Source organism: Chiloscyllium punctatum, chromosome 37 (genome assembly GCF_047496795.1).
Source record: "Chiloscyllium punctatum isolate Juve2018m chromosome 37, sChiPun1.3, whole genome shotgun sequence".
Lineage (NCBI taxonomy): Eukaryota > Metazoa > Chordata > Chondrichthyes > Orectolobiformes > Hemiscylliidae > Chiloscyllium > Chiloscyllium punctatum.
Genome location: NC_092775.1, coordinates 47979037 through 47996113, shown reverse-complemented (window position 1 = coordinate 47996113; position 17077 = coordinate 47979037). Strand labels below are relative to the sequence as shown.

The following is a 17077-nucleotide window of genomic DNA, read 5'->3' as shown; positions in this document are numbered from 1 at the left end:
TTTCAATCTATTTGTACCTTCTGATTGTACCATTGTGTCCTATGCAAAGTTCTTGATACAGTTTCAATTGTGTACATTTCTAACAATAAAAAGACATAATATTTATTCCCATCTCAACATTTTTTCCAAACTCTAATGCATCATTTCAAGCATATCCATTTTTTAAAAAGAACATTTCTAATTATTCAGTATTTTAAGAATAGCTACACCTATAATACATATCAACCAAACATCTCCAGCTTCAATTTCTGATCTGCCATTTCAAGCAGAGATGTGGTAAAGGAACTAAAGTTGGCAACAATGTCTCTGTGTTATAGAGGAGGAAATGATGAGGATTTACTGTCTTGCCCTGATTGCTATATTGCAAGCCCTGCTGAAATTACACATATTAACATTAGATAAAGAAGGTGCTAACTATGAAGAGAGGTTGAGTAGGTTAGGATTGTTTTCATTAGGAAAAAGGAGATTGAAGGGGGACTTCATTGAGGTTTACAAAATCATGAAGGGTAGACAGGGTAGATAGAGATAAGCTTTTTCCGAGAGTGAATGATTCAATAACGAGAGGTCACGCGTTCAAAGTGAGAGGAAAAATATTTAAGGGGGGTACATGCAGCAAGCACTTTCCACAGAGGGTGTTACACACTCTACCTTCTACATCTTCCCAAACATACAACAGGTTTATACACCATGGACTAGGTTGGTATTCATAAATAGCTACTCAAATTACATTTTAGTGAGTTCTCAGGGCCCAAAATGGTACTCAGCTAAAAAGTAAGTGGCATGCAAACTGATGAGAAAAAGAGGAAGAACAAAATCTTTCCAGAATCAGAAAATCTTTCTATACAATTTCACACAATTTCTAAATATCTCAAATGATTTAACCAAATATTGAAGCATTGTGTTTTTGTGCCTGTCACAGTAGTCTGCCTGTTGTGAATATGTCTGGTTTATGTACATCACATGTCATGTTTTACAACACTAATGTCCCACAAAATTATGGCATAGTATTGCTTCAATTTTATTTTACAGTAAAACCATCTTATTAAAACCAATAGGAAGAAAAGTTTTGCTGAATTTACATTTTTGTGATCATTACTGTCACTTAGATTACTGCAGAGCTATGCTGTTGAGTTTGAATGTATTTGGTATAATAACAAGAATTTTATGTCCATGCATAATGTACAGACAATTTAAGAATATTTCAGAATATTCTAAACATAAATTTCTCCAAGTGATAATGGTCAAAGTAAATATGTAAATAGCATTAGCAAATATTAGTTATTAGTAATGGTAAATTTCTGAATGTAACCTTAGAAATCAAAGATTCTTTGAATGTTAGCAGTCTAAAGAAAGACAAATATTCATTTTGAAACAGTGCATGCTAATGATGTTGTAGTGATAATAATAGCACTGGTGGGTGGAATCTGCTGGGTATGATTTGAAGCCAATATGCACAGATTACAACATCAGTCAAAACTCTAATTTGTAAACATCTCAAGTTATCTTATTGGATAATTTCTTTAACATGAAACTGCTTTCAGCAAATCTTTGGTGAAAGTATAATTTGAGCAAATTACAATATTAACCAGGTGTCCAGATAACCCAATTGGTGAATTGGGATAAAGAATTTTTCTTCAACATCTAGGCTGTAATCCAGAGTGGATCACTACTTTTTTTTTGAAAACACCTAATTTTTTGCAATTGATTTGAAATCATGTGCTTTCAACAAGAAATGGCAGGTCCACAACACAGGATTGCTTCTCAGACAGTGAAGATCAGAAGTTACCTTACTCATCTGTAAAACAGTAATGCTCTCAGTGTGTCTGTTACTGGCTGATTTCAACCCAGAAGGAGGTGGGGACGAGGAATGTCATATTTAATCTCAGCATCCTCAGGGCAAAGTTGGTGATGTGGAAGGGAAGGGGTTGGTGGTTGGAATCACAATCAAAAACCTTTTGGAAATGTGCATGCTGTGAATAGTCAATGCAACAGAAAGAATAAAGCCAACTTCAATAACACATAACAATACGAAATTTGATTCCTCGACCCTCACATGTACTACTGCCTTGGAGGGATATTAAAAACAAAGAAAAGAATATGTATTCTTTTTCTTTTTAGAAAACCTGCTCGATGTATGCCATAAGATTGATACAAGCTTGACAAATTTGTTTATAAAGCTGTATGAACTGGAAAAGCTATTGCTTATTCATGTATTTGAACAAGCGAAACACACTCACCTTGCAAATAGGACACAGACCACCTTCAAACAGTGGATGGAAAGTGCTGACTCTTACGCTTCCACAGGCAAGACAGAATTCTAATATTAAAAAAAAGTCATGTATTAAAATAATGCATCAGCTATACTACCGTAACTACTCACATCTAAAGTTTAACAATGATGTCGGGATGCAATGTTGGACTAGGATGGACAAAGTCATAAGTCACTTCACCTGGCGAAGGAGCAGCATTTTGACTAAAGTTTAACAAGGATCCTTTATATTTTATACAAATCAACAGCTGGCACTGTCTCCAAGGTAACTTCATCATCCTGTTGATGTCAATATTCCTTCAGAAGTTGGGAACTCATTTTTAATTTTTCCGCAGTTGAGAAGCTGATGAGATTAGCATAATTGCTGATTTCAGTCTCACCTAATTTGACTTTCCGCTGAAGGCTAAAATTACAAGCTGGTTTAAACTTCAATTCTACTTTGATGCAAGACACTCTGCAAAAACACACTTCAGTCACTAGGCATTTGTGAATGGGCTTATTATAACCGAATCCAATGATGATATTCAAATGACAGCTATATGTCAGTCAGATAAACAGGATGTAGAATTCCATAACTGAAATATGCTGATCTCACCAATAGATAACAATGTAAATCCAGTGAACCAATCTAATCTCCACTCAAGTATGAAACAAGCTATGTGAATGTATTTTCTTTGCCTGAAACTGGAAATTTAGATGCCAGTTATCAAATCTAGAGTCACTTTGTGCTGTCCATGCAGCACCCTCGCTCCTGGGGGAATGTGTCTTGTTTTACTCTATCAGTTGTATATGATAGAAATAACAAATAAAAGTGACTCTACTCTCTCTACTCTACGCTACTTACTCTGACCATAAATTACTTTTTGATTTTCTGGGTTGGAAAAAGGCAAAAATCTATTGTCTTTCTATTGAGGAAAAGCTACTTAATATGGATATATCAGAATTTTTATTTGCTTTCTACTGTTAAACTGCACCATCTCTCAAGTATACGAATAGGTTTTACAAGTTATTATCCCTTCATCCAACAGAAAAACATTAAAATGTTGATAGTTTTTTAAAAATAACTTTATTTAAGGGAAGACCAAACACTGAACTCTGTGGCAGCCAGAATTGGCAAATGGCAGTAAGAAAGTCTATTGTCATTTTGTACAAATTTAATTTAGTTTTTAGCTTGTAGCTAGCATTAAAATGAAATCGACATTTAAGTCATGCAGTTGCCAGCCTTAAAGCAGATTTATTTTAATAATTTCAGTGAAAGAGCTGAAAATTAAGAACGAGCTGAAAATCAATGGTCGGTGATCGTGCAAAATTCAGAACATTCATTACTGTTCATAGATTGAAAGATTCAATAAGGACAAACTGTTACACACAAGGGCTCAGCAACAACTCCATCTGGAATAAACTATTAAAGGACAAGGACAAACTTTTGCAGGAATTGAAAGCGACCAGCCATGTCTGGAGAAAGAGGGGTTCAAAACTACATGAATAAAACAGTTTTGACACCTGTTTGATAACTTGCTGCTTTGTACCACAAGGGGAATAGGTTTCCCTGCAGAAGAATTTAACGAGTTAATCACAGGAAAGTTGTGTCTTCAAACAGTTAATGCTAATGTAACAAGGAACAGAAAAAGCTATTTCTGATAAGGCAGCAAGCTGCAGACTTGCAATATTTTGGATTTAAAAATCTAAAAGATCATCAATATGTTATCCCATAGATCTGAAGGACAGAAAAACTGTAGAAGAAAGCAACTCTAGAACTCTCCCTGAGCAGAACTGTGAAGAACATCACTGCACAAGGATCAAACCTTGAACATCAGAGACAGACATTGTTGGTTGGAATCGCAGCTAAATTCCTCCATTATTTGGGTAATAGCCAAGTTGAGATGTGGGGCTTAACTTGCTTACTTAAGGGGTCTTATTTTGTCTGTTACAAGCAATAAAATTTAATCATTGTTTCAGTACATGAGATTTCTTAACAAGTAGTAGTGTTTTACCCAAAATAGCTCATTAAGAGAGTTAACTAGGCCTTTTGTGTTTAGAGGGAGGTGAAGGTCTTAAATCGCTAGATTATTAATTCAGAGCAGAGAGTGTAGTGCTGGAAAAACACAGCAGGTCAGACAGCATCTGAGGAACAGAACTGACTTTTCGGGCATAAGCCCTTCATCAGGAATTGCGAAATACAATTCGCTTCACGTGCTCCTCGGTTGCTGCCTGATCTGCTGTGCTTTTCCAACATCACACTCCCGACTCCTATTAATCCAGAAAGTCAGCTAATTTTCTTGGAACTCAGTTTGAATCCCACCACAATAGATGGTGGAATCTGAATTCAATAAAAACTCTGGAATTAAGAATCTACTGCTGATCATGAAACCATCATCAATTGTTGGAAAATCCCATCTGGCTCACAACTGTTGTTCAAGGGAGGAAATCTGCCATCCTCACTGGTCTGGCCTACATATGACCAGACCAACAGCAATGTGGTTGACGCTCACCTGCCATCAGAAATGGCCTAGCAAGTAACTCAGTTGTATCAATCGATGTGAAGTCTCAACAAAGAAACGAAACTGGCAAACTACTTGGCAGCGACCTAGGCATCAGAAAAGAAAAAATGCAAACAACCCTGTTGACCCTGTAAAGTTCTCCTTACTAACATCTGGGGGCTAATGCCAAAATTGGGAGGAGTGTCTCACAAACTAGTCAAGTAACATCCCTGACACCACTGTTACCATCCATGGATACATATGGTCCCACCAACTAGATAAATTCAGCAGAGGTGGCAGCACAGTGGTGTACAGTTGGGAAGGATCTGTCCTGGGAGTCCTCAAAATGGATTCTGGACCCCCTGAAGTCTCATGGCTTCCGGTTAAACATGGGCAAAGAAAATTCCTGCTGAATACCACATATTTTTCTCTGTCTGCTGATAAATCAGCACTCCACTATGTTGAGCAACATTGGAGGAAGTACTGAGGATGGCAATGGCATAAAATGTACTGAGTGGGGTAATTCAATGTCCACCATCAAGAGTGGCCCAGCAGCAGCTGATAAAACTGGTCAAGTCCTAAAGGACATTAAGTGCTTGGCTGGTCTGCAGCAGGTGGTGAGGGAACCAACAAGGGAAAAACATACTTGACCTCACCCTTACCAATCTGCCTGCTGAAGACGCATTTCTCCATGACTGCATCAGTAAGAGTGACCACCACACAATCCTTGTGGAGACAGAGTCCTGCCTTCACATTGAGAATACCCTCCAATATGTTGTGTGGCACTGAGACAGATTTTGAACAGATCTAGTTACTCAAGATTGGACATCCATGTAGCACTGTTTGCCATAAACAGCATCAGAATTGTACTGCAGCACAATCTGCAACCTCATGGCCCAGCATACCCTCAACTCATTCATTATTACCAAGATAGGGGTTCAACCCTGAATCAATGGAAAGTGCAGAGGGCATACCAGGAGTAGCACCAGCCACACCTAAAAATTAAGTGTCAACCTGATGAAGCTACAAAAAAAGGATTATTGGTACGCCAAACAGCAAGAGAAACAGAGCAAAGTGAGCCCACAATCTAAGATCTGCAGTCGTGTAACGTCCAGTTGTGAATGGTGATGGACAATTAAACAATTCCCTGGAGGAGTTGGCTCCACAATATCCCCATCCTCAATGATGGAAGAGCCCAGCACATCAGTGTAAAAAATAAGACTGAAGCAATCTTCAACCAGAAGTGCCAATTGGATGATCCATCTCGGTCTCCTCCAGTGGTCCTCAGCATTACAGAACCAATCTTCAGCCAATTCTATTCACTCCACGTGATCTCAAAAAATAGTTGGAAATACAAAGGCTGACAACATTTCTGCATTAATACTGAAGACTTGTGCTCTAGAAATTGCTACTTCCCTAGTCATACTCTTCCAGTAAAATTTCAACACTGGAATCTATCCAACAATGTAGAAAATTGCCCAAGTATGTTCTGAACACAAAAATCCAACCAGACTAATTACAGCCCCATCAGTCTATTCTTGATCATCAGTACAGTGATGGAAAATGTCTTCAACAGAGTGATCAATAGCACCTGCTCAGCAATAACCTGCTCAGTGATGCCCAGTTTGGGTTCAGCCAGGGCCACTCAACTCCTAACTTTATTACAGACTTGATTCAAAAACAGACAAAAGAGCTGAATTCCAGAGGTGAGGTGAAAGTGACGGCTCTCGACATCAAGGCCGCCTTCGAATGATGGCGGCATTAAGGAGCCCTAGCAAAACTGGAATCAATGGATATTGGGGGCAAACTCTCCAGGGTGGTTGAAGTTATACTTGGTACATAGGAAGATGGTTGTGTTTGTTCGAGGTCAGTCATCTCAGTTCAAGGACATACCTGCAGGAGCTCGTCATGGTGTTTTATTTATTTATTTAATTCATTTTTCTATTTTACCTGTTCAGAAAGTTATTACACACTTCTGGAGCAAGTGGGACTTGAACCAGAAGTAGTGATGCTCGCTCATGATTTCACAATGTTCAGCACCAGTTGTGTCTCCTCAGATACTGAAGCAGTCCATGTTCAAATGTAACAAGATCTGGTCAATATCCAGGCTTGAGCTGACAAGGGGCAAGTAACATTCGTGCCACACAAATGCTAGATAACGACCATCTCCAATAAGAGACAATTTATGTACTGTCTATTGACATTTAATGGTGTTGCTATGACTAATTCTCCCTCTATCAATACCATGGGGGTTGCCATGAATCAGAAACTCAGTGGACTCACCACATAAATACAATGGCTGTAAAAGCAAGTCACAAGCTAGGAATACTGGAGCAAGTAACTTACCTCCCGACTCCCCAAAGCCTGTTCACCATCTACAAGGCACAAGTATGAAGGAATACTCTACACTTATCTAGATGGGTACCGCTCCAATAACACTTGTCGTCATCCAGAACAAAGCAACCTACTTGATCAGCACTGCATCTACAAATAACCACTCCCTCCTCCTCCACCACCAACACTCAGATGCAGCAGTGTGTACTATCTACAAGACCCCCAGAAAGTCTTGGCAGAAAGTCACCAAAGATCCCTAGACAGCAGTTTCCAAACCCATGGCCACTGTATCACCATTCCTTCACTGTTAGTGGATCAAATTCCTGGAATTCCCTCCCTGAGGGCATTGTGGAGCAACTTTACAGTATGTGGACTGCAGTGGTTCAAGAAGATAGCTCATCACCATCTTCTCTGAACAGATTGATTTAAATTACCTGTAAATTCATCTAACAAGCTCTGTTTGACCTATAACTGAGCGTGTGCAGTTGTTGGGTAAAGAAAAGTCTAAATTTCTATTTTGTACCAATCAAATTTAGCTTGTAATCAGCACTAGAAAGGTCAAACTACTGTTTACATTCTGTAGTTGCCAGATGAAAGCAGGACTTCCTTCAAGGGTTCCCGTGAAAGAGCAACTTAATTAAGAGTTGGCTGAAAGTGGATCCTCGTCAAATGAGGCAAATAGGCCTCTGGTGTTAGAAGCACATAAAACTAATCAAATTAGTGTGGTTAAGCACTTGAGTGTGACTTACAATGGAGTGTCAGAATGTGATTCTGCGAGTCAGAACTTTTACTTTATGTTTACCAGCCTCCAGGAATTGATTCTCACTCTGCTACAAGAAAAGAAACTGATTAATTGCTAAGTGCCTGCAAAGTGATTAAAGTTTATTTTATTCCTAAGTTCCAAAAATGCATAGGAAGGGGTGATAAGGCTAATAAATATATAAAAACATAACTAATTACACAGTTGAATACATAAGTAAGCAGTTCCTTAAATCACATTGAAGATGGTGATTTGTCACAGTTGCAGCATGTGGGAGTTACTAGATACAAGTTTGAATGAGAACAAATACATCTACGACAAGTGTTTGAAGTCTTAATGAGCTGAAGACTGAACAGCAGCCAATGCGATGCATCAGAGGGAGAATACTTACCTGGGCTCTTTATACCAGAAGGTAGTCTTAGGGTTTGATCAATATTAGTCTTAGGGTGTGGTCAATATTCAAGGACAAGAGAGTGTGACTGATGAGTGAGGCAATTTCAGGGAACCCAAAGCTTCACGCTTTGCAATTACCTAACAGGTTTGAGGTTATTCTAACATGTCTGGCTGAGAGCAAAGGCTGCAGGGGATGTGAGCTAACTGGCTAAGACACCGTAGTACAGGAAACCACTGCGAAGAGGGAAATAAGAAGGTATGCAGTGATACAAGGGGACAATATAGTGAGAAGGATTGACTTTCTCTTCTGTGTTGCTTGGCTGATACTAGGGTTTGTGGCATCTGCTCAGGGCTGAACATGAACCTAAGGTGGGAGAAGGAGAGCCCACTGTTGAGGTCCATATAGGCACCAATGGCCTAGGCAACGCAAAGGAGATTCTGCATAGCTAGTATGAGAACCGAGGTATCAAATTAAAAGTCATTTTATGGTCATAATTTCTGCATTATTATCTAAACTATGTGCAAATTAGAATAGTGCAAATCAAATTAAAACAATAAAAGTGGCTTGCAGACTGGTGTGGGAGAGGCAGGTTCAGGTTCATGGGGCACTGGCACCAGTATTGGGCATAGCGAGCTCTGCACAGTCAGACAGACTCCAACTTCAACATACTTGGATTAGAAGTCTTGCCAACCCAGAATTAGGAAAGTACAGAAGACTTTAAATTGAATACAGGGTATAAGGGATCCAATTAGAGATGATGTGGTATGTCAATAGAGTCAAGACCAAAGATAAAGGTATCAATACAGGAAATTATAAACGCACTGCAGCAGGAAGGGTAAGAAAATAGGAACTTGATTCAACCAATCGATTAGGCTAAAATTTACAAAGAAGGTGAAATGCTAAAACTGATGACTCTATACCTGAATGCACATCACATTCAAAACAAAGTGAATGAGCTGAGAATGCAAATAGAAATGAGTAAGGACAATCTAGCTGCTATTACAAAGACATGGCTACAGGATGAATCTTGAAGGTACAGAACATTTAAGAATCACAGGATATTAGAAAAAGATGGAGTAGTGGATCTGTTAGTTCATGATATTAACACAATAGAGAAAGAAGACCTAAGTTTAAGATACCAAGGTGTAGAAACAGTTTGGTTAGAATTAGAATGATAAAAGGTAAGGAGTCACTTGTGGGAGTCGGGTAACCACATAATAGGGTTCAGCACAAAAGAAGAAATACCAAAAGCTTGTCAGAAAGGCACAGAAATAATCATGGGAGACTTTAACAAATTCACAGGGAAAGGTCAGACTGGCAAAAATAACCTGAATGAGCAGTTCACAGAATATTTTCAGGATAACCTCTTAGAACAGCACATATTGGTGCCAACCAGAAAAACAGGCTATACTAGTAGTATCATGCAATAAGTTAGGATTAATTTATGATTTCATAATGAAAGTGTCCTGAAATAGACATGACCAAAATGTGAATGAATATTATTTTCAGTTTCATGGAGAGAGGAGTGAGTCTGAGACTATTTCTAAAATTGAATCAAGGGCATCAAAGCAGAACTGACTAAAGAGAATTGGCAAACTTGGTCAAAGGATAGGTCACTGGAAATATAATTTCAGACATTTAGGGAGATATTTCAACAATGAAGAAAAGTTCCAATGGATGGACCCATTATATGTGGTAATTTGCAAGTCTTCATTATACAGGAAATAAGCAATATACCAGAATCACTGATAAATCAAGAAGCAGAAGGGATGGGAGAGGAACTCTGGAAAATCACAAATACTGGAGAAGTAGTACTGGATAAATTATTGGAACTGTAGCCTGACAAATGCCCAAGTGCTGATTGACATCATACTAAGAATTTAGAAGTAGTGACAGTGAGACAGTTGATACATTTTAATTTTTCAAAACTCCCTTGATGCAGGGAAGATACCGTCACATTGGAGTGAATGTAGCTTCTTTATTCAAAAACGGAGGAAGACAGAAAGCAGGAAACTACAGACGTTAGTGTATATTCTATCACAAGAAGTTTATTTAATAAGTTATTGCAGGACCCTTAGAGAAATTCAAGATATCAGGCAGAGTTTAACCAATATACTGGAATTATATTACAAGTTAAAACATGTTGTGGATAAAGGAAACCAGTCAATGCCCTGTATTTATACTTTTGGAAGGCATTTGTCAAGGTGCCTCATTGAGGAAAGTGAAAGCACATGTTGTCAGAGATAGCACATTAGCATGGACAGAAATTAACTGTTTAGCAGGTAATACAGAATAGATATGAATGAGTATTTTTCAGTCCAGTAAGATATCATGAGTGGTGTGTCCAGGATAGAAGATATATTTGCCAAATTTGCTGACAACATAAATTTATGTAGGAAAGATGAAAAAGACAGAGGGGGGGTTACAAAAAGTTATTGATACTTTAAATGCATGGACAAAGATGTAGCAAATGAGCTGTAATGTAGAAAAATTTCAAGTTGTCCACTTTGGTAGGAAAAATAAAAAAGCATATAGAATCACAGAGATGTACAGCATGGAAACAGACCACTCGATCCAACTCACCCAAGCTGACCAGATATCCCAACCTAATCTAGTCCCACCTGCTAGCACCCGGCCCATATCCCTCCAAACCCTTCCTATTCATATACTATCCAGGTGCCTTTTGAATGTTGCAACTGCACTATCCTCCACCACTTCCTCTGGCAGCTCATTCCATACACGTATTACCCACTGCATGAAAAAGTTGCCCCTTAGGTTTCTTTTATATCTTTCCCCTCTCACGCTAAACCTATGCCCTTTAGTTCTGGACTCCCCCACTCCAGGGAAAAGACTTTGTCTATTTATCCTATCCATGCCCCTCATGATTTTATAAACCTCTATAAGGTCACCCCTCAACCTCCGACGCTCCAGGGAAAATAGCCGCAGCCTGTTCAGCTCAAATCCTCCAATCCTGGCAACATCCTTGTAAATCTTTTCTGAACCCTTTCAAGTTTCACAACATCCTTCCAATAGGAAGGATACCAGAATTGCATGCAATATTCCAACAGTGGCCTAACCAATGTCAGGTACAGGTGCAGCAGCGACATGACCTCTCAACTCCTGTACTCAATACTCTGACTAATAAAGGAAAGCATTCTAAATGCCTTCTTTACTGTCCTATCTACCTGTGGCTCCATTTTCAAATAGCTATGAACCTGCACTCCAAGGTCTCTTTGTTCAGCAACACTCCCTAGGACCTGACCATTAAGTGCATAAGTCCTGTCCTGATTTGCCTTTCCAAAAATGCACCACCATGCATTTATCTAAATTAAACTCTATCTGCCACTCCTCAGCCCATTAGCCCATCTGATCAAGATCCCTTTGTAATCTGAGGGAACCTTCTTCGCTGTCCACTACACCTCCAATTTTGGTGTCATCTGCAAACCTCTTATGCTCACACCTAAATCATTTATATAAATGATGAAAAGTAGTGAACCCAGCACCGATCCTTGTGGCACTCCACTGGTCACAGGCCTCCAGTCTGAAAAACAGCCCTGCCACCACCACCCTCTGTCTTCTACCCTTGAGCCAGTTCTGTATCCAAATGGCTAGTTCTCCCTGTATTGCGTGAGATCTAACCTTGCTAACCAGTCTCCTATGGGGAACCTTGTCAAACACCTTACTGAAGTCCACATAGATCACGTCCACCGCTCTGCCCTTATCAATCCTCTTTGTTACTTCAACCAAGTTTGTGAGACATGATTTCCCACGCACAAAGCCATGTTGACTATCCCTAATCATTCCTTGCTTTTCCAAATACATGTACATCCTGTCTCTCAAGATTCCCTCCATGGTTGGAGATTGCAGAGGTCTGAAATGCACATGGATCCAGACCTCCTTGTGCATGAATTGCAAAAGTTTAGTATTCAGATGCAGCAAATAATAGGAAAGCTAATAAAAATTATTTTATCATGAGAGGAAATTAATACAAAAGTAGTGAGATTATGCTTCAGTTATACAGGGCAATAGTGAAACTCCGATTCTGTAAACAGTGGGTTTGGGAGTGAATGTGCCTGAGACAGATCACGAACTATTGAAAAAAACATTGCAAAACCATAAGGATCAAACTACCACAAATGACAGTTTGTCTGATAATGGATGAATGTCCTGTTGAAGGATATTTGTCCAAAGCATCGATTTTCCTGCTCCTCGGATGCTGCCTGACCTGCTGTGCTTTTCCAGCACCACTCTAATCTTGACTCTGATCTCCAGCATCTGCAGTACTCACTTTTGCCACGATGGTAAGTATGGCAGGGAAGGCCATTGGAAAACGTAAAAGCTAAATGCACGTACAGGATGAATAGCAGGAGATAGGTCTACGGACTAGAAACACAAAGTACAAAGACAGATAGTAGGAAAATGCAGTGTGAGCTGGAACAGATGCAAGCATGATGAGTGGAATGTTTCTGCATCATGACATTTCTTTGATTCTGTAAATAGTGGGTCTGGGAGTGATCTCTTGAGATAGATCATGAGCCATTGAAAGAAATGCAATATATCAGATTTGGAAGTCAAACAGTAACAGTCGAGTCAGAAATAGAAGGCAAAACTCGACAAAATGTAGTTTAACAAGGCCAGCAATACAGGGTAGGAACAGAAGTACAATTAGGAGGAGTGTGAGGTTGTAGGGGAGAAAGAGATTATGTTTGACATGTTGGGGTGTCTATTAGAGCAAACAGCAGGTCAAAAGGTACTCCCCTACCTTGTTCCAGCCCCTGGGCTTTACTGGGCAGTGTGGACACTTGGTGTTGGCTTCTCCGCTGTCGGGGAGAATTCAGTAGTGGTGGGATGAAATCCTTAAGTGTTCATTAATTGGCCTCTTAACATGAGTATGACAGTCCATGTCCAATTTTAACCCCACTCCCATCTGCCATCCATGTCATAAAATTCAGGCCATAGTGATAGCCTTTAGTATGTTGTCTGAGAGTCTCACAGCCTCTTATTCTCTTCTATGATACTTTTATGGCCTCTGCTAACTTTGGTGATTTTTCTTCATGGCCTCTTTTAATTTGATTAAAATATTTCTGTAGCCTATTTTCATTCCAGTGACACTGCCAAAATCTCCTTCAACCTCTGTGATACTCTCTGTTATATATGTCTATTATATATGGCTGTGACACAGCTTGTTATATATGTCCAAAGTCAACATTATTCTCTTTGTAACAATCATGCAGCCAATGCTATATCCACGAATATTTCCATAGTCTCTTTTATTAATTCTGGGATATTTCCATCTAGCATGTTCTTTCTTCTGTTACACTTTCACAGACTGTCTGTGCGATTTGTGTTTCTGCTATTTCGAATGTAAACCTTTAGTCCTTCTATAATGCTCCTTATTTTCTGTTATTCTTTCCGTGAACTGCTCAAGCCCCTGTTATTCTCTTGAATGAAACTAAACCAGTAAAACCTATGATGTTAGCTTAAAATCAGTTGATTCAGATATGCCCTGTGTCACAGTGGTCATTCATGGTTCATTGAGTACATAGAAAGTAACCACAGACTTTTGGAAAGCACGTCAAACTTTAGCTTTAAAAATACAGATTAATCTGAAAAAAACAAATGTACATATATTTCATTATACATTTCTTGAGAAGTGTCTTACAATTATACATTTTGTTGCAAGAGTAGATTTGTATTGTTCTAACTCTTGCTCTCAAAATATATTACAAATTACTTTTAGGTTGTCAGTGCAGACTGACAGTGAAACAGCCTCTCATCAAACAATGACATATGCATTTTAAAAAAGCTGATCCGTCAGTTCTGCTCTCATCTAATCCTACCATTACAATTGAACTAGCATTCTAATCCAAACAGCATTCAGTATTTCAAACTCTGGATTACAGCAGTGCTGTCAAATGTTAGAACAAGGCCGTAATTTATAACACCTACATAAGCAGCAATCTTTTCTGAGATAAGAGGAAATTCTGACACAAAGCCCTGCATACAAATAATGTCTTGGTTGTTACATAGGGGAAATTTGAATGCAACACTGCTTGAGACAACCTTCTGATTTATCAGAAAATAACACCTTTTTGCAAAATAGAGACAAAAAAACACCTTTACACTGTAAACTTGATTAGAATTTAATTTGATTTTTATTTTCATTCTACAGGAAATTCTCAATAAAAGCAATATTGTGGATCATGCAGTAAAAAGGTAATGAAATTCAGCAGCTGACTGCAATATACAGCTGACAAGTAGATTTTAAATCCCAATGGGAATGTGATTTCATTCATCAATCTTTTCTAAAGCCAACAAAAGAAATTTCAAGATATATTCAGATAGGAACACAATGTTGTGCAGATAACTTGCAGATATGAGGACTACTTATTTAATTAGGATAATGTGTGACTAAAATGTCATGCAATGTTTAGATTATTTACAGAGTGAAGACAGGCCCTTCGGCCCAACAAGTCCACACCGACCCGCCGAAACACAACCCACCCAGACCCATTCCCCACTTCACCTAGTTATGCGGGCAATTTAGCATGGCCAATTCACCTAACCTGCACATTTTTGGACTGTGGGAGGAAACCCACGCAGACACGGGGAGAACGTACAAACTCCACACAGACAGTCGCCTGAGAAGGGAATTGAACCCGGGTCTCTGGCGCTGTGAGGCAGCAGTGGCACAGTGGCACAGTGGTTAGCACTGCTGCCTCACAGCGCCAGAGACCCGGGTTCAATTCCCGCCTCAGGCAACTGACTGTGTGGAGTTTGCACATTCTCCCCGTGTCTGCGTGGGTTTCCTCCCACAGTCCAAAAATGTGCAGGTCAGGTGAATTGGCCATCCTAATTGCCCATAGTGTAGGTAAGGGGTAGATGTAGGGGTATGGGTGGGTTGCGCTTCGGCGGGGCGGTGTGGACTTGTTGGGCCGAAGGGCCTGTTTCCACACTGTAAGTAATCTAATCTAATCTAATCGGTGCTAACCACTGTGCCGCCCAATGGGTTGGCACTAGAATCATAGAACACCCGCAGTGCGCACAGAGGCCATTTGGTCCATCGAGTCTGCACTGACGACACTGAAGAGTATCCCACACACCCCTAACCTATCCTACTAATCCATCTAGTCTATGCATCCCTTGACACTACAGACAATTTAATACGGCTATTCCACCTAAATTGCACATCTTTGGAATGTAGGAGGAAATCCATGCTGATATGGAGAGAACGTGAAAACTCCACATGGACATGATCTGAAGCTAAAATCAAACCGGGACCCCAGCACTGAAAAGCAGCAATGCTAACCACTGAACCGCTGTGTACTGTATGTCAATCTTCAGAAAGCTCAGAGTCCAGATTCTATTCCTTGAAATGAATAAAGGCAACAGCCCTGATCAAGAAAACAGTCATTAATGATGATCTTAAATCCATGTGTTTAAATTCAACTTTGTAATAAAACATAGCATCAATACAAAGTATCTTGCAAAGCAATTGCATTACATTCTAAAGACTCCCCATCATGGAGTTCATGATCTCAGTTGTGTAATCTACAAGATGCCAGGTGGCAGCAAAGTACTTCCTCACAGAGGGAAATGAGAGATTAATCAGTAAATCATTCTTGTGCATCTTGAGAAGTATTAGAAACTTTTTTATGAACCTGAAGGGCCTTTTTAAAAAAGTAATTGTAAAATAAAAACTATTTGGAGACACAAAGGAATATTTAGCAAGTATGTGGCAAATTACTACACCTTCCAGGTTGTATATACAATAAATAAGTATTGAATTTATGCACCTTCAGAGAAATACAATTAATGCAGAACTAACTCTTAATTATCTTTTCTTTATGTTTTCACCTATAATTTTAAAAATAATCTCCACATCAAACCTGAACATAAAATGCATGGAAATAAGTATCTTTTTCATAACTGATTCTTGTGATAGCAAAAATAATTTCTAAAGCACATTCTAAATAATTTACCAAGTTGGGTCAGAAATTCATTATCCAAAAACCAAAAATATCCTTAATCTGAAAAATAGTCGGACCCTAAGAATATTTTCAGTTTTTGGAAACACTGCCAGTGAGTGGCTTTCAACAGTGCTTTTTGTAATGAAACAGTAGTACTGAGTGATTTAGAACTACAGCATGACCAGTTGTAAAGGACACATTCATTAATAGAAATGGATCGGGAGGGCAAAAAAAAGGGACATGAGATAGCTTTGGCAAATAGAATTAAGGAGAATCCAAAGGGTTTTTACAAATACATTAAGGACAAGAGGGTAACTAGGGAGAGAATAGGGCCCCCCAAAGATTAGCAAGGCGACCTTTGTGTGGAGCCGCAGAAAATGGGAGAGATACTAAACGAGTATTTTGCATCAGTATTTACAGTGGCAAAGGACATGGAAGATAGAAGCAAATTACTGCGGATGCTGGAATCTGAAACCAAAAAAGAAAATGCTGGAAAATCTCAGCAGGTCTGGCAGCATCTGTAAGGAGAGAAAAGAGCTGACATTTCGAGTCGAACTGACCCTTTGTCAAAGCTTAGTACCGATAAAGCAGTTGTGGGAGGGGACCCGGGTAGGCCTGGAACAAGAAATGTTCCACATACCCCATGAAAAGGCAGGCCTAGCTAGGACCCATGTGGGTACCCATTGCTACACCTTTGATTTGGAGAAAATGGGATGAGTTGATGGAGAAGTTGTTGAGAGAGAGAACAAGTTCAGCCAGGCGGAGGAGAGTGGTGGTGGATGGAGATTGTTCGGGCCTCTTTTCGAGAAAGAAGCGAAGAGCTTTCAAGCCGTCTTGGTGTGGGATGGAGGTGTATAGAGATTGCACATC

General features: G+C 39.4%; 1 protein-coding gene across 7 annotated transcripts in view; it reads right to left on the bottom strand.

Annotated features, from left to right (window-relative positions):
• Nucleotides 1-17077, bottom strand: part of dnmt3bb.1 (DNA (cytosine-5-)-methyltransferase 3 beta, duplicate b.1) — a 284701-nt gene that overhangs the window by 102686 nt on the left and 164938 nt on the right. For all 7 annotated transcript variants that reach the window (XM_072556783.1, XM_072556785.1, XM_072556789.1 and 4 more), the window contains one exon: nt 2238-2317. In XM_072556783.1, the coding sequence (XP_072412884.1) occupies nt 2238-2317 (80 nt within the window). The remainder of the gene's footprint in view (nt 1-2237; nt 2318-17077) is intronic.